General features: G+C 55.5%; 3 protein-coding genes across 12 annotated transcripts in view; 1 reads left to right on the top strand and 2 right to left on the bottom strand.

Annotated features, from left to right (window-relative positions):
• The window catches only part of NUMA1 (nuclear mitotic apparatus protein 1), a 72,442-nt gene extending 62,820 nt beyond the window's left edge, over positions 1–9,622 (top strand). For 5 of the 7 annotated variants that reach the window (XM_049651545.1, XM_049651550.1, XM_049651555.1 and 2 more), the window contains exons 15-26: positions 358–399; positions 1,876–1,944; positions 3,326–3,436; positions 3,542–3,760; positions 3,861–4,018; positions 5,385–5,631; positions 6,487–6,715; positions 7,252–7,388; positions 7,757–7,933; positions 8,113–8,226; positions 8,315–8,536; positions 8,890–9,622. In XM_049651545.1, the coding sequence (XP_049507502.1) occupies positions 358–399; positions 1,876–1,944; positions 3,326–3,436; positions 3,542–3,760; positions 3,861–4,018; positions 5,385–5,631; positions 6,487–6,715; positions 7,252–7,388; positions 7,757–7,933; positions 8,113–8,226; positions 8,315–8,536; positions 8,890–8,901 (1,737 nt within the window). In that variant the 3' untranslated portion in view covers positions 8,902–9,622. The remainder of the gene's footprint in view (positions 1–357; positions 400–1,875; positions 1,945–3,325; positions 3,437–3,541; positions 3,761–3,860; positions 4,019–5,384; positions 5,632–6,486; positions 6,716–7,251; positions 7,389–7,756; positions 7,934–8,112; positions 8,227–8,314; positions 8,537–8,889) is intronic. The other 2 variants (XM_049651574.1, XM_049651564.1) reach the window with 2 other exon arrangements.
• On the bottom strand, positions 9,191–12,960 carry IL18BP (interleukin 18 binding protein). Of its 2 annotated transcripts, XM_049651815.1 has the most exons (6): positions 12,366–12,960; positions 11,927–12,020; positions 11,393–11,590; positions 10,626–10,749; positions 10,390–10,537; positions 9,191–10,183 (listed from the first exon to the last, which is right to left on the bottom strand). In XM_049651815.1, exons 2-6 carry the CDS (start codon positions 11,946–11,948, stop codon positions 10,100–10,102), a joined length of 576 nt encoding a protein of 191 aa, XP_049507772.1. In that variant the 5' UTR covers positions 11,949–12,020; positions 12,366–12,960; the 3' UTR covers positions 9,191–10,099. The 2 variants fall into 2 exon arrangements, with proteins under 2 accessions (XP_049507772.1, XP_049507771.1); XM_049651814.1 differs by having other exon boundaries at positions 11,927–12,960.
• Positions 12,961–14,198: 1,238 nt separating this feature from the next.
• Positions 14,199–16,602, bottom strand: part of RNF121 (ring finger protein 121) — an 82,690-nt gene continuing 80,286 nt past the window's right edge. For all 3 annotated transcript variants that reach the window (XM_049651741.1, XM_049651751.1, XM_049651732.1), the window contains exon 9: positions 14,199–15,574. In XM_049651741.1, the coding sequence (XP_049507698.1) occupies positions 15,454–15,574 (121 nt within the window). In that variant the 3' untranslated portion in view covers positions 14,199–15,453. The remainder of the gene's footprint in view (positions 15,575–16,602) is intronic.

The raw sequence follows: 16,602 nt of genomic DNA, 5'->3' as shown, positions 1-16,602 counted from the left end.
CTGGTCTCCCCTTCCTTACCGGGTGGCTGGCAGAGTTGAAGTATGTTGCCCCCTACCGTCCTAAAGAAGACATCAATAGCTTCCCCTTCCTTGGAGGCTCCGTCCTTTAAGAGTCCAGCTGTGAAGGCCATCAGCCCGTTCTAGAGGCACACTATGCTAGGGAGGCATACCTGCAGTGGAGGATCCAGGAGCCACTGGGGACTAGAATGAGACAAACTGGCATTTAAAAACGATTACTAGAAATCTAATTCCTTGAAGGAAAGTATCAGAGCCGCAGCGAGGTCAGCCTGGCAGCAGGGCTAGTGTCTTTTTGGCCCCCATCTCACTCTGTCTTCGTTGCTCCTCCCCCATGCACAGGTGGAACAGCTAGAGGTATTTCAGAGAGAGCAAACTAAGCAGGTAATGCCTGGGGTCCCCGCTAAATGCTGGCTGCTTAAGCGGTGACCCATCTCAGTGCATGACCCCGGCTGCAGCTTGCCTCCGCCTGCTCCTGTTGTGAACTGTTTGTGAAGGGGGCAGGGTCAAGCCATGGAGTCCAGGCCCGGGCTGCCCAGGAGTGTGGTGTGCTGGGCCCTCTCTTGGGCCTCATTCCACCCATCCCAGGTCGGCCTCTCCATCCTTCTCCTGTCCTTTTCTCTCATCTGTCTGTCAGGGATGAGGGGTAGGGTAGGCTTCATCTTTCCCATGTCCGGACTGGTGACCGGCAGTCCTTGGGATTCCCAAATCTCCAAGTCCTGTTCCCAGTTTGGATGCTGAACTAAGAGTAACAGCAGAGTGACCGTGGGCCTTGCTTAACACACAGCCCCCTTCTTTCCTGCAGAAGCCGTAAAGGTGACATGAAAGCAGCCCTCACAGGTCAGGGAGGGTTGTGAGCTCAGGACACCTGCCCATCACCCTCTGGGGCTTTAACCTGGAGCATGAAATAGAGCTGCCTGGGAGCAGGAAGGCCAAGCTTGATGAGAGACAGGAGGTGGCATGGTCTGGCTGCCTGGCCCTCACAAGGGTCTCCCTGTGCTGCCCTAGACGTCAACGCTATCACACTGGTTTCTCCACCATCCCTCCTACTCCTGTCACCTCAGGCCTGCTGAGGAGTCGGGCCCTCCTCTCCTTCCATTGCCCGCCTCCTCCAGGGAGCCTGAGATGATGGGGACAGTCAAACCCAATAGCAAACAGTCAGCAATGGAGCTCCTGCCTCTTGTCTTTGCTGTTCATGCTTGAGCTCCTGGAATGCCTGGAGGAGCCAGCAGGGCTTGGGCTGTTCTGCTCCCTCTCCGCCCCACTCCCTTTTCTCTTCTCTGTGGGAGTGGGGTGGGCTTTGGGTCTGAGGGCTGCCCCTGTCTGCTCCCCAGTGCTAACCACAGCAGCTACACTGCTAGCACCAGCCCTCATAGCCTGTGGATATTGGGAAGAGGTCTGAGCATCTGTGCACCTTGGCACTTTTGGGGAGGAGTGTTGGGTATTCATCCTTGTCTGCTAGTTACAGACTCGGTCCCTTGTTCCTGTCCCCAGCCTGGGAAGCTTGGGGCTGTGAATGGTGGCAGTAAGTAGTAGGGTGGTAGTGAGGTGTCAGTTCCCCAGAGTGAATTCTCTTGAATCTGGAGGCTGTGGGGCTCCGGCAGGCCTGTCTCTGCAGGCTGGGGGTGGAGGTGAGCATGGGCAGTGGCTCTGGCAGCACCTGTGTGTTGGGTCACCTCCCTTAGGTCCTGCCAGCCAGCCTGCATCGCAGGGATAAATCCCTAAATGGAGGCCAGAGAAAGGACCAGAGTTTCTTCTTCTAGGAACACTGGGGATTTATCTGGGGGAAACCTCCTAATTTCTCTGAATATCGAGGGGAAGTCCTCCTGAGTTTTCTCTTCTCTTCCTCCCCTGTTCCAGGTGGAAGAACTGAGTAAGAAGTTAGCTGACCATGACCAAGCCAGTAAGGTGCAGCAACAGAAGTTGAAGGTGGGACAGTGGGGGGATGGGCCATCTTGTCAGCCTCAGAGTGAGAATCGGGGAGGGAAGGGGCTCTGTGAGCCCTTGGGCTGTAGTGGGTATGGGGGCAGAGGCGGAGGTGGGCCTGGCATGGCAGCTTTACACCTGCCTGTGGCTCAGGAGCCCCTGTATGTGCCTTCTTAGAGCTTTCAAGGGAACACTGGGGTGGCTCCCATCACTCAGGCCTTCGCTGCCCACTAGTTGCCCCTAGTCATGTGTGGTTATTTAAACTAAATTAAAAATTGAGTTCCTCAGTCACGCTAGCCACATTTCCTTTGCTTAAGTAGCTATGTACGGCTAGTGGCTACCATATCGGACAGGGCAGATACAGAACATTTCCATTCCTGTGGAAAGTTCTTTGGATAGTGCTGCTCCAGACAGCCTAGCTTTGAGGATTGTCAACAATGTTTAATACTGCACTGTAACTTAATATTTGTCATGCTTTCAACAGCATCACCTTTTTGGTTTAATACCTGCTTTTCTGCAGTTCAGTCTTCACAGCTTTTACTTAGGGGCAGAGGAATTAGGCACCTGTGGCACTAAAGCCCCGTGGTGGGTCACAGGAGCTGGGAGCAGAACTTCATTTCCATGCCATAATCGTGTGATAAACAGATGCTGCTTCTCCATTTCGGGGCCTTCTCGGTGCTAGGAGATGTAGGAGAGAGAAGGCCGGGTAGTCCATTGTCTTCTACAAGCTAAGTGCTCTGCTCACTGGCATCACAGGGGGGACCGAGATCTGGACATGGCCCCTGCTCCCAAGGAGTCTGTGGTCTGCATAGGAGGCAGTGCAGCATCATAAAAGCCCACACAGCCTTTGAGGTTGGGTGGAACAAGGTTCAGATCTTACTCTGCTATGACCCCGGTCAATTTGTTTAAATCTCTGAGCTCAGTGTCTTCACCTCTGAAACAGATGAAGTTACTTCCCGGAGCAGTTGTGAGGAGAACAAGAGTTCCCGTGTCCTCTGAGAGCTCATGTGCCAAGTGCCTAGCTTTGCACCCAAGTGTTCCCTGAGGATCAGCCCCCTTCCTCCTTGGGGAGACTACTCATGGAGAGAGAATGAGACAGTTTGTTCCTGGGTGCAAAGAAGGCAAAGATAGGGCTGTCAGAACTCTGCCAGAAATGGCCTTAGCCAGACAGGGAAAGCTTCTGCAGAATGTGGACCTTGAAGGGTGTGTGGTATGGCAGTAGAGTAGGCGCTAGGGGCGGGGGTAAAAGGATTTTTTGTGCGAGTCCTGAGAGGGTCTGCAGGAGTCTGAAAACACCATGGAACCCAGGAGGTTAGGGCAGGTCCGTGGATTTGGGTGCACTAGCCAGACCAGCCACCCTGATCAGCGTTGTCATGCGTTCCAGGCCCAGGGAGGGGAGAGCCAGCAAGAGGCTCAACGCCTCCAGGCCCAGCTGAACGAGCTGCAGGCCCAGCTGAACCAGAAGGAGCAGGCAGCTGAGCACTACAAGCTGCAGGTGAGGCGCCCCCAGCCCTGGCCCACTGCTTCCTCGCCCTGCTGCCCTCCAGTCCCTGCCTCCCCCTCACCCCCACCGCCCCACTCGTTCTGTGTGCCCGCGTAGATGGAGAAAGCTAAGACCCACTATGATGCCAAGAAGCAGCAGAACCAAGAGCTGCAGGAGCAGCTCCGGGGCCTGGAGCAGCTACAGAAGGAGAACAAGGAGCTGCGGGCTGAAGCCGAACGGCTGGGTCGGGAGCTGCAGCAGGCTGGGCTGAAGACCAAGGAGGCTGAGCAGACCTGCCGCCACCTTACTGCCCAGGTGCGCAGCCTGGAGGCACAGGTGCGTATCCGGTCAGATGGACTCCACCCTGTCATGTCGGACCCCTGTGCCCTCCTCTCCCAGGCTGCCCCTGCCTGAGGCTTCTCTTCACTCTCCTCAGGTTGCCCACGCTGACCAGCAGCTTCGAGACCTGGGCAAGTTCCAGGTGGCAACTGATGCCCTGAAGAGCCGGGAGCCCCAGGCGAAGCCTCAGCTGGACTTGAGCATTGACAGCTTGGATTTGAGCTGCGAGGAGGGGACTCCCCTTACCATCACCAGGTGAGGAGGTGCCCTGTCTCTGTCTTGTTCACTGAGTGCCCACCGTGTGTCAGGCTGTGTCTTGGGCACTGGGGCTAGTGAGATTGAGAAGATGTCTCTTTGCCCTCTGGGAGCTTTTTCTTAGAGGAGAAGACTAAGGAAACTGTCCGAGGTGTTCGGCCAGATGTTTGTGTAGGGCACACTGGGAGTAAAAAGAAATGAGTGCTCAGAGAGGGCTTCATGGAGGCTGTCACTCCTGCTGAGTCTGCAGAGGAGCGGAAGGTGTGTGTGCTCTGTGAACAGAGGAGAGCAAAGGCTGAGAAAGAGCCTGGCTGGGCTGGCAAGTGAGGTTGGGTGGGGCTGGCTAGACTCCTCATTGAAGTTTAGATTTGATCCTGAAGGCACTGAGGGATCTTGGAAAGGCTTGAAATTAAGGTAGATGTGGTCCAGTTTGATTTTTTTTTTTTTTTTTTTTTTTAATTTCTGTTTTAGAGAGGGCACGAGCGAGGGAGACAGATAGAGGGAGAGAGAAAATCTCCAGCACACTCAGGATGGAGCCTGATGCCGGGCTTGATCCCATGAATCTGGGGTCATGACCCGAGCTGAAATCAAGAGTCTGGCCACCCAACCGATTGAGCCTCCCAGGTGCCCCTAGAAAGTTTTTCCGATAACCAATGTAAAAGCTGAGATGTACCCATACTGTTACAAAAACACTTAAAAACTAGTAATGCATTTATTTACCCCTCCGCATCCTCTGAGGTAGGTTCTGTGATTATCTCCTTTAACAGATGAAACTGGGGCATAGAGGGGCAGTCCTTTGCCCAAGGTCCCACAGTGGCAGAGGCAGGCTTGAGCCCGGGCAGCCTGGTTTGAGTCCTTGCTTGTCACCAGGCTGGCACCTCCCCTCAGGTACCATTAAATCTAGGTGAGAGGAGAGGAGGCAGACCGTGGAAGGACATGCAAATGGAGTGGCGTATGGTTAAGTGAGCTCCTGGACTTGTCCATTGCATTGGGCTGGAGGGAAGAGGTAGGATTGAGCTCATGTTCATGGCTAGGGGACCCAGGTGGAGGCTGCTCCCATTCCCTGAGGCAGGAGATCCAGATGGATGGACTTCATTTGGACATGCTCACCGTGGAGCTGAGAGTTACCAGTGTTAAGGAGCTCAGATAGCCATGGAGATAGATGGGCTGACCAGAAATGGAGAGTGAAGGGAGGACCCAGGTCAAGCAAGGGCTCTCCTTGATGCCTTTCAAAAATAAGAGAATGGGGTGCTTGACCTGGTCTGCTTGTAATAAATGTAGGAATTGGGTCATTTTGGAGCAAAGGGATGAACAAAATTGCCTTTTAGCCCCAGGCATGGCACCTCAGCAAGTCTCTTTCCTACAGCAAGCTGCCTCGAACCCAGCCAGATGGCACCAGCATCCCTGGAGAGCCAGCTTCCCCCATCTCCCAGCGCCTGCCCCCCAAGGTAGAATCCCTTGAGAGTCTCTACTTCACCCCCATCCCTGCTCGGGGTCAGGCCCCACTGGAGAGCAGCTTGGACTCCCTGGGGGACGTCCTCCTGGATTCAGGCCGGAAGACCCGCTCCGCCCGTCGGCGCACCACTCAGATCATCAACATCACCATGACCAAGGTCAGGCTGCTGGGAGTGGGCCTGTAGGACCCAAGTGATGCTCACTTGCTCTTAAGGGCATCTTTCCTGTCGGGTGCCTCTGGAGGCAGGCAGGGCTGACTAGTTCATGTGTTACAAAGAAGCACAGCCTCTTGTGTAGAAAGGGGCAGGGCTGGAATTGGATGCCTAAGGGATCTAAGGCTGGTTTCTTTCCATGTGTAGTACTGACCCCGTGCAGACCGAAAGGAGAGAAGATGGAGAAGTTGCAGCCCAGCCCTGTGCCTGCAGCATACCTCCTGGGTGGCTGAGATGCATTGTGGCCGCCCAGAGGGCTGCCTGCTAGGTTGGGGGCCCTGGTTGGCCCTTGTTTTCCATATCCTGAGGAGGATGGGGAGTGGGAAAGGTTCGTTTGGTGTGGGCTGCCTTTGGCTACCAAGAAGCTGCAGAAGTTCTAAAAGATGGGCAGGGCCCTGGCAAGCTTGGGCTGAGGGTCAGTGGAGGCTGTGGGATGAGCCTGACTATGACTAGCTCAGGAGACTGGCATTCTAGCCCCAGCTCTGCCACTCCCTAGCTGTTACCTGTGGGTTGGTCACTTTACTTTTTTGCACCTTGATTCTAAAATTGTCTGATAACACACTCTCTTCCCTCTTTTAAAGCATTGTTAACAGACTCAAATGAAAATGGGATAGCCTTGGCACCTTGTGCAGGATTCTTAGCAACAGGGCCCATTCCTTGTAGATGTGCAGCTAAGGATTCCTGCAAAGCAGTGGGAATACATGCTGCTGCGGGATCCGAGGCCGTATTTAGGAAAGTGAACAGGAGGCACCTTTATGGATTGTCAGGGCCCCACTCCACCAGGTCCATTCTCTCTTCCAGAAGCTAGACGTGGAAGAGCCGGACAGCGCCAATTCATCCTTCTATAGCACACAGTCGGCCCCTGCTTCCCAGGCTGGACCACGAGCCACCTCTTCCACCCAGTCTCTAGCCCGCTTGGGCTCTCCTGACGATGGCAACTCCGCTCTGCTCAGCCTGCCTGGCTACCGGCCCACCACTCGCAGCTCTGCTCGCCGCTCCCAGGCTGGGGTATCCAGCGGGGCCCCTCCAGGTGAGGGGGCCACAGGGACATAACACACACAAAGAAAACCCCAGGCTGACTATCTTCTGGCACCTCACCGACCCCTCCTCCCTGCAGTCTCAGGGCTGTGCTGGGCAATCAGGCTGATGTTCATCTCAGCCAGGGTGAATGGAAAATGGTCACAAGGGAGCCTGGGACTCCCAGTGGAACAGTGATGCTCAGCTGCTGCCTGGAGTCCTCCATTACTGTCTCAGGTGGTAAGGGGTGCCAGAAGGGCGCCTCAGGGACCTTTGGTTATCAATTCCTGGTCCTCAGTTTCTCTAGGGTGTCACAGCCTCCGCATACGGTATATGACTTCTTTTGACCTCCCCAGGGAGAGAGCACACGGAGCAGAGCAGGACTCTAGGGTACTGGGCTTGAAGTCCACGGGACAGGTGGACAGGAGTGGTGGCCACAAAAGTTGGCAAGAGGCCAGGACCCGTGGGAGACCTGCTGCCTCTACCCTCACTCTTCCTGGCCTTCCTACTTCCTAGCCCCACCTGCTTCAGTTTCCCTGCCCTCCACAGGAAGGAATAGCTTCTACATGGGCACCTGCCAGGATGAGCCTGAGCAGCTGGATGACTGGAATCGCATTGCAGAGCTGCAGCAGCGCAATCGAGTATGCCCCCCACACTTGAAGACCTGCTATCCCCTGGAGTCCCGGGTGAGCTCCAGGGTCACCTGCACGGGACCCACACTGGCTCTTCTCCTCCTCCTCCCTCAGCGCTCCATGCGGACCCAGCCCTAGTGCCCTGCCTGGCTCTTTGGCCTGCTGCAGAGTGACCTTATGCTTCTGGTGGAGTAGCTGGCAGAGAGGGGTTCGGGGTGAAATCACTGTGGGTGGGCCTGAGTCTGTGGAGGAGGTCTGCTTGGGACTACTCTGCTCTGACCACCATGCAGGGCCTGAGTAGAGAAGACAATGGGAAGGGAGACCTTCTGCAACAGGAAGGCTTTAGCTGCTGCACACGCCGGGCCCGTGAAGAGTTCTGGGGTGGTCCTGCTGCACTGACCCCCTCCTTCCATCCCATCCAGCCTTCCCTGAGCCTGGCTACCATCACGGATGAGGAGATGAAAACTGGTGACCCCCAGGAGACCCTGCGCCGAGCCAGCATGCAGCCAGCCCAGATAGCCGAGGGCATGGGGATCACCACCCGGCAGCAGCGCAAACGGGTCTCCTCAGAGCCCCACCAGGGCCCTGGTACCCCTGAGGTAGGTGACCCTGATTCCTGTTTTGTTCCATCTAGCAGGCTTCTCTCTCCAAGAGTCTGATGCAGGGACAGGGGCTGTTGGGAAGGGAGGTTTCCGGAGGGAAGTGGTGTTGACTTACAAGGTCCACTTGGCTCTGAGACACACAACTGGTTTTGGATGTGAACTCTTCTTCCCCGTAGTCTAAGAAGGCCACCAGCTGTTTCCCACGCCCCATGACTCCCCGGGACCGACACGAAGGGCGCAAACAGAGCACTAATGAGGCCCAGAAGAGAGCAGCTCCGGCTGTTAAACAGGTCACTGGGGGCTGAAGGAGATCCTAGAGGGACCTTGCTGGCAGGGCCCAAGTGCAGCCCAGTTTGACAGTCCTCCCCTCCCCGACAGGCTGACCGCCGCCAGTCGATGGCCTTTAACATCCTCAACACACCCAAGAAGCTCGGGAATAGCCTGCTGCGGAGAGGAGCCTCCAAGAAAGCCCCATCCAAGGCCTCTCCCAACACCCGCAGCGGGACCCGCCGCTCTCCTCGCATCGCCACCACCGCAGCCAGCGCCGCCACTGCTGCTGCCATAGCTGCTGCCACTGCCACCCCTCGGGCCAAGGGCAAGGTGGAAGCACTGACAGGGAAAGGAAGGGGGTGGATGGACTCTTAGAGTGGGTGGAAGCAGGGTACTCCCCCAGGCCACCCCTTGGGAGGCTTCCACTGTGTGGCCCAGCTAGGCCACTGGGGGTGGGCTAAGAGAAGGTGCTCTCTTACTAGCTGCTCCCTGAGGACAGGAGACACAGGGCAACTCAGCACAGCCAGCAACTGATAACCTGAAGCTAGATGTGTCCAGGTCACACCAAGGAAGGGATCCTAGTCAGAGAGGTTTGGGGCTAAAAGAGGCCTCCTCAAGGCCAGCTGTATCTGCTGGCATCACAAGTCTCCAGCCAAGTGACTGTCTCTCTCTCTCTCTTTCAGGGAAAGCACTGAAGGGCCAGGACCAGTGAGAGGCCCCACCTGTGTCCTCAGTGCCGACCTCGCCTGGTCCTTTTCCTTCTACTGTCCCTTTCAGTGCCTTCTCTCAGCTCCCAGGCCAGCAGTGGCCAAACCCCTACAGACAGTGATGCCTGCCCACATCCCCGGCCTGGTACCTGGATCTTCACAGGAGCCTTCGCTAGGTGAACTGAGGTGTTCTCAGAGTTGTCCCCAGAGGCCTGGAGTGTCTGGGTCTTCTCCCTACCTTGCCTCCTGACGTTTTCTTAGAACAAAGTCACTTCTCCACAACCAGACTTGAGGCTGGCTTTGAGTGGCTGGGCCCAAGGGCCTCGTCCTCCTCAGCCTCTGAATCCAGAAGGGACCATTGGAGGAGCAGGCCCTGGTCCCTGCTGCTCGTGGTGGCTGGGCCTAGCAGGGCCCTTGCTTTTGAAGTCCAGGACTGGACATTGACCTAGCGGGTGCACCTAGAGATGCTCCCATCCACCCAAGGGCTCAGCTGCCCAGAAGATGCTCTTTTCCAGAACAGATAGGCCCCATGCCTGGGGGTGGCAGTGGGGAGTGGGAGGGGAGCAGCCTTCAGCTGCACCTCATCCCCCCTTCCCCAGACTTAAAAGTGGGGTGGGATTTTGGAGTGATGGGAAGGTTTTTAAGGGCCAGGGATGGATCTTTTTCTAAATGTTATTACTTGTAAATAAAGTCTATTTTTCTCCCTTAAGTGCTGAGCTGTCTTGATTTGTGTGGGAAAAGGGAAGTTTAGGTTCATTAGGGTATTTCTATCTTTGTCCCTGCCGAGTGTCCCAGACTACCTGCCTTCTCTCAAATCCCTTCTCCTGGCCTTTCTGGGGCCACAGGATCTTCGCACACTTTTTTGAGGGCCTGTGTTCCCGGACTTTAATTTTGTCTTTAGCTTCTGAGTGATAGTCCCCCTCTTCCCACACTCCCTCCTGGGACGGGCCAAGTTCTGTAAGTGGAATGAGGACTTAAATGACAGAGCAGATGTCATCATGCCTCCACTGAAAAATCATTTATGAGTACCCATTGTGGACCCAGGCAGCTGTGGATCAGAAACAGCATCTACCCCCACCCTTCCCTGGGACAGTCCATTAAAGGGAAAAAAAGAATATTAAGTCGATGCAGAAGGCCTGAGCTGCAAGGGCAGCTCAGGTAACGACATTCATCCAGGTTCTGGAGTTCACCTGTCTTGATGGTGAGGCAGAGGGGCCCCGCTGGAGGGTGAGGTTTCTTGAGTGCAGGGCACAACTGTCCTCGGCCCAGCCTGGAGAAGCGAAGGCAGACAAGGCTCAGGGCCAAGGGTGGGGACATCTCTCATAACCTCTCTCCAGGCCATGCCTCCCCTGCCTGCATCCTAAGTTCCACTTGGGAGCACAGTGGACGTTAATGGAGGCCACTCCGGGCAGAGCCCACCCTATCCTCCCCATACTACTACTCCTGTCCGTGGAAACCTCCACTCAGGTTTCTCACCCAGAGCTGGGCCACGACGATGTGACGCTGGGCAGTCTGCTCAGGATCGGCAAAAACACAGGAGAAGTTGGTATTGCGCAGGGTGGGGCTCAGCTCCTCTAGCATGAGGGTCGTCTGCAGCTGGGTGCGTGGGCCCCGGCGCTCCCGACTGAAGCAGAGGAGGAAAGGCCATGAGAAGACCATAGGAGGAACCCCAACCACCCCCCTGCCTGCCAGCCTTGCCACTGCACCCTCACCTGATGCTGCCCTCCCTCAGCCGACCTGGGAGGTGTTCGATGAAGGAACCATTGCCCAGCCAGTACAGGATGCTAAAGTGGGGGAAGCGGCTACAGGCGGTACAGGACAAGGTCAGCGTTCCATCTAGGGACACATGTGGCTGTTAGCCCTTCTGGAGAGCACACCCTCCCCTCCACCATGCTGCCCTCCCCCCTGGCTCCCACAATTCAGGAACTGGATTACTGCTGTACACACCACCCAGGTGGGAAAGTCCGTTAATGGGGAAGTGTGGTTGTCTACAAGGCAGGCCTGGGGCTGAACAAGAGGAATTTGGGGACGGGTCCTTGGTTCAGATGACGACTCCTGACCCTGTTTCTTCAAGATGGCCTTTTCCAGTGCTCAGCTTTGGGGACTCTAGGAGCCCTGGTCAAGGAGGCAGTAGGCCACTGCTCCTCTAAGATGGCCAGAGGGCAAGTGGGCTTGGGTGGGGCGCAAGCTGGGCCTCGGAGCATATTGCAGTCAAGGCTCTGGGAGTCCTCTGACCATCCTTATGTCTGAATTCTCTCCATCCCATCTTGGGAGCTGGGCCCTGCACCCACACTCATGATGCTGGGTGGGAAAGGGGATGCCGAGTGCTCTGGCAAGTGCCCTGGCTGGTGGGGCTACATGGCAGAAGGCAGTGGAAGGGGGCAGCTCAGGAGTCAATCACACCTTTGGGCCCTCTGTGCCCACAGCTCACCCCCTGACCACCGTGCGCTTTTGGGCTCCCATCAGAATTGCTCCTTACTCAGTGGGACTTCCAGTTCCGGCCAGGTCACCTCCATTGCTGGGCACTGCTTAGCTGTTGGGAGCCTGGAGGGGCAGGGGTCCTTTGTGATCCCAGATGAGCCAGTGAAAGCGGTGGTGGCCTGAGGTAGAGGTGTGGCTCCAGCCAGGTGAGAGACTATGTGGGCACATAGGAGCAGGACAGGCAAAGGCCTGGGATCTGAGGGCAGGACAGTCACAGAGGTCAACTGCTGTCTGACTGCCTGGAAATACTCAACATCCTGGCTTGGATCTTGGCTGGAGAGGGAGCTGCCTGGATGCAGCTCTGGCCGAGATTCCTGGGCTCTGCCCAGGGAATCAGAGGGGCAGAAGGACTCCTCGGGCCCCACCTCTTGGCCCTTTCTGAATGGAGAGAGGCTGGACAGAGGCTGAAAGGGAGAGCACAACAGCAGGGTGGAGCTCCCCTGGCGGAGGGTGTGTGTGTGTGTGTGCCTGCTCCACTCTCTTCTGTTCTCAGGCCCTACCCCACCCGCCCTTGCCAGCCCCTAGGTCCTACCTGGTGTCCGGTTCTGTCTCATGGTCTTGACGGATGTGTAAGGAGCTGGCGTGCCTGGCTCTATTTAACTGTGACAACTTCCTCCTCTCTGGGGCTGGTGGGGGAGGAGAATGGGAGTAAACTACTTCTCTCACATCTTCTCAGTGGCTTGTCTGGATCCCAGCCATTTGTATGGGCCTGTCCTTCCTGTAGACTCCACAGCTGTCCCTTGGTCTGAACTGACTGGGTTGCCAGGCAATGCTATTTATTTACTCCAGGCATCCCATCCAGCACAGGCTGGAGCTCTTTCAGAATGTAGCAACAAAGCTGAAGATCATCTAGTAACCGTCTTTCCCCACTCTAGCTCTTATTACCATTAACATTATGTGGTTATGTGTCCACTCTAACCCCTTCATTATAAGGATGGAGAAACAGACCCAAAGAGGGGCCAAGGACTTACCCCGTCACAAAGAGAGGCAAAGCTCTCTTCACTGGAGCTGGTTCCGGGAAGGACAGGATTAGTGAAATCCTTCTGGGAAAACACTCTCCACTCCCCTCTATTTCACTTTCACTTTTGTTCTAACCATGGAATCCAGAGTAGGCTCTGAGTTATTAACAGAGGGCACACACATAATGCCAGTCTGGGTCCAGTCTGTACACAGCACCTCTTCTGGGAGCCGAAGTTCATGATGGCCCAGAACCTTCCTGCTAACTCACAGACCCCCCCCTACTCTCCAAGTGGCATCAGACTGGATCTTTCGTCCCTGCTCAGCTTCACCCTCCCAGGGGCACATACGGTATGAACTTATGAGTCTCCTGCAGATGGATTCTTCTGTCCCAGTCAAGGGTTAGGACTCTAGCATCCACCTTTGCTCTTCGGAACCAGCCCTTGCTTCTACATGAGCAGACTTCATGCTTCTTTCACATTCACACTGATATTCAAGGGGTCAACTCTCCTTGGCACTGGGGGCCCCATATTGGATCGCTTTGACCACTCCAGGCTCAATGTCACACCAGCCTGTCATCCTGGCCTTTCTCAGGCTCTCCACTCCCTCCAACCACCAACCCCACCCCCACCCACCACCCCACAAACTATATGGCCAGAACTATAGGTCTAGGTTTACTAGGAAGTCTAAATTTCCCCCTACCTGGCTCCCAAGAAGCCCCAAAGAGCCCTCTTTTTCAGAATCCCCCCCCTTCAAAGCTCAACACTCAGTCCAGCTGTGTCCAGACCCACATGAGCCATGACACAGGAACTATGCTGACAGCACTCTCCAGCCTTGTGTGCAGGAACCTCTCAGAGTCAAGCTGAGGACTTGGAACATAAACTGGAGCTTTGGCCCTAAAAAGGAGAGGGTGCCTCCCAGGGAAGTAGGGGAGCAAGCAGCCCAGCGCTGGCTTCAGCAACAACAGAGCTATATGAATTCACCAGTCTGGTGGCTGATGGGACAAATGGAGCTGGGGCAGGGCCAGGACTAGGGTGGGGTTAAGTGAGGCACCTGGGATGCAAAACTGGAGTAAGCATTCACTATCAGGGTCTCGCCAGTGTCTGCAGAGGCAGAAAGACCAGGACTGGTGATTAAGCATGAAGGACAAGACCCAAGTGTCTGAGGTTTGTGGTCTCTGTGTTCTCTGTGATGGGATGCCCAGAACAGAACCAGGGAAGCCAGGAGATGGAACTAGGTTTGGAGTTCATGAAACTCCTCCCTGGGAGTGCCCCTATCTCTAGCCATCAGGTCAGGAGGCAAGGCTGCCTGGGGCTTCTGAGACAGTCCTTTGGGGGTGGGGTGGGGATGGAGGAAGAGGAGACAGCACTCTACCTTAGAGTGGAACCAAGACAAGAGTTGGGCCACCGGGAGGTCATGGGACTCAGGCTTGCTGAAGTATGAAAAGAGAGCCTTGGACAACCTGGTCTTGGCTTCTCACATGAGCCTGAAGTATAGGGGGAACAAAAGTGAAAGAATGATCCCTGGACCCTTCAACTGGGCGCACCAGCATGAGCAGTGGGGGACTATGGGAAAACACAGCTGGGTGAGAGAAGCCAAAGTTGAGAGTGGCTCATGAGAAGAGGTGCTGGCAGCAGGGCACTGACCTCAGGAGGTGAGGAAGAGAGTCACCCAGTGATGCCCCAGGGCCCTTCTGCCGCAGGACAGGAGCCTGGCATCACACCATTCCCAGGGATAAGGGGTGGGGCCAACTACCCCTAGGATCCAGCTCTCAAATGGGAATAGCAAAAGGCAGCAAAGACAAGGTACTCCCAGGGACCCCAGGGAAGAATAAAGCAAGATGGATGTTCAGCTTTCCAACCCAGCTCACGGAGCTTTATTCAGAATGGAGTGACAAGATCCTGCTTGGCTCTTGCTGTGCTTGAAGATGCAAGCCCAGCTGGGCCACATTCCCTAGGAACCCAGTGCTGAGGGCCCACGTTTACCCTCCCACTTCCTTCAGAACTCCTAGGGCCAGAGCTAGGGCCTACCTGGAACCTGTTTTTAGATCCCTTGCCTGGGCCTTGCCCACTTCTCTTCCCACCCACCTTCACTCCTGTTGCCAGGCCCGGGTAGGCCCCATGAACGTGGAAGCTGACAGAGGGACATTCCCTGGGCTGGGAATCCCCTGGCTGCTTCAAGGGAACACTGTCTGACGACAGGGAGGAGTCTTAACTGTCATAGTCCTTCTGCTACACACAAACAGACGCACATACTCTCTCTCAGGCATTCAGGGAAGGAAGTGAGTGATGTGGCAGGGTAGCCTTTGGCACGTGTCACCACTTCCGGGCTAAAGGTTCTGTTCACATAAGGGGCCTTCAATCACTGCCACCCATAGCAGTCCCCGTGGCCCAACTACATATGGATAGACTCTGTTCTTGGCTGAGTACAGCCCAGCTTGGGGGCAGGTTACCCAAGCTGCTGCTGTTTCTGGTTGCCCCCAAACACATCCTCAATGGATTACGAGGTTCCAGGGCTTCTCTCACTAGAAAAGTCACAAGGTTCCACTTGCCTCAACCAGTCTATGGGACCTGGACAAGGGAAGACAGAGTCAGACACAATACCGATCCCAGGCCCAGACAGGGAGGAGGGAAGATACCTCACCCCTCAGTGCACATCTGTGGCACCAGGCAGAGCCCATTGGCTCTCCCACACTGAGCGAACCAGACTGGAGCCCCACAGAAGGAAGGAAAGATGGGGGTGGGATTGGCTGAGGCTCTCAGCCAGAGATGAGAAGGCTCCTTTAAACCAAAAATGTTGTGTCTCTGCTCCCACCCTGCTCAAGCAAGGAGGGTAAGGCCTGGAGGAGTTGGGGCAATTCCTATGCTCCACAATAAAAAAGGTTTTTAAATATATTCATCAAAATAGTATTCTTTTAAAAAGCCCCCACTGCTGACAGCCCCACTGGCTGGCTCTCCATCGTCTCCCTCCCCAGCCCGGACACAGCCGGAGGGGTCCTGAGTGGCCCAAGTGCCCCTTTGAGTCTTTCCCACCCAGGAGGTCTTGGAGGGCAGGGAGGAGAGTGCCCTGAGGTCCATAGTGGGTAGATGCTCTTCTTCCTGACTATTCCAGGCCCAGGATGTAGTTGATGCCTTGCACCAGGCCAATGATGACAGGCTGCCAGGCTACCAAGTATCGAAGCCAATCCAGCAGTTGCCCGTACATGACGTGAGGCCTCTCCCAGCTGTCAGTGTGTTAAAGAGGCTATGTGTAAGAGCTGCTAAGGTTGGACTAGGGGATGGGTGAGAAGGTCTGCCCACACTTTCAGCTGCTCCACAGAAATGAACCTACAAGGAGAGGAAGCCCCAGCCAGCCTCTCCGTGTCAGAAGGAAGGGCTAAACCCAGAGAATGGGGGAAGGAGAGAACAGGGAACCAATGCAGAAGACAGGACAGACATGGGAGAAGGGTGGAAAGGTGAAACTAAACTAAGACCAACATGCAGAAGAGGGCCTCCCATGTAACACCTTCTCGAAGATGGACCCGTTGGTGTTAAGTAAGAATACACAGTCTGAGACTGCTGTAAGTGCATCTGTGCCAGTGGCTGCAGGGAGGTGGACAATGCGATAAAGTAACCCCAAAGGTTCTTGTAATGTCCACAATGAAGGCTTTCTAGGTCAAGGAAGGGGCTGAGTCTAGGGACCGAGTTGGAAGAGAGCAGGGAACAAGTTAGTCATGGGATAACCCTGGGCAGAGGCTCTAAGGAATCCCCACCCACCACTAAACACCAGGCCCTACTGAGGCCAAGAGGCCCCAGAGATCAGTTCCGTTCCTTTAACTTTATAACTAAATGCTGGGCCAGACATCTAGAGAGGAAGTCTGGGAATCCAGCTCTGGGGAAAGCAGAAAATGAACATCACGACACTGTGAGGGAACCCCTCCAATAGCATTAGAAAGAGCAGCCTGGCCCAATCCCTGGGAACTAAGGGAAGCCCCAAGTCTCAGCTCTACCATGGAGTTACTTAACTGTTCCTGAACTAGACCCTGGAATAACCAAACAAGAAATCTTATGGGGACAGGCCAGAGCCTCCTGTTCAGGGGCTGTGGGAATGTGCTAGGTGGGAATGCAGTGGCCCCTGCCCAGCCCAGCCAGTGACCAGAGGATAGGGAACCCTGGTATGGAAGGAAAGGGGGAGAGGGAGAGAGGGAGAGAGGGAGGAGAAAGAAGAGAGAGAGGGAGGAGAGAGAGGGAGGAGAGAGAGGGAGGAGAGAGA

Source organism: Panthera uncia, chromosome D1, assembly GCF_023721935.1.
Source record: "Panthera uncia isolate 11264 chromosome D1, Puncia_PCG_1.0, whole genome shotgun sequence".
NCBI lineage: Eukaryota > Metazoa > Chordata > Mammalia > Carnivora > Felidae > Panthera > Panthera uncia.
This window is presented reverse-complemented; position numbering and strand designations above follow the sequence as displayed.

Excerpts from the sequence above, each read along its gene's own strand:
- IL18BP (XM_049651814.1), bottom strand. The coding sequence starts at position 11,948 with ATGAGACAGAACCGGACACCAG. Across the intron at positions 11,591-11,926 it reads GAGACAGAACCGGACACCAG|ATCCCAGGCCTTTGCCTGTC; the intron begins GTAGGACCTAGG and ends TCCTGCCCTCAG. Across the intron at positions 10,538-10,625 it reads CTGAGGGAGGGCAGCATCAG|TCGGGAGCGCCGGGGCCCAC; the intron begins GTGAGGGTGCAG and ends CCTCTGCTTCAG.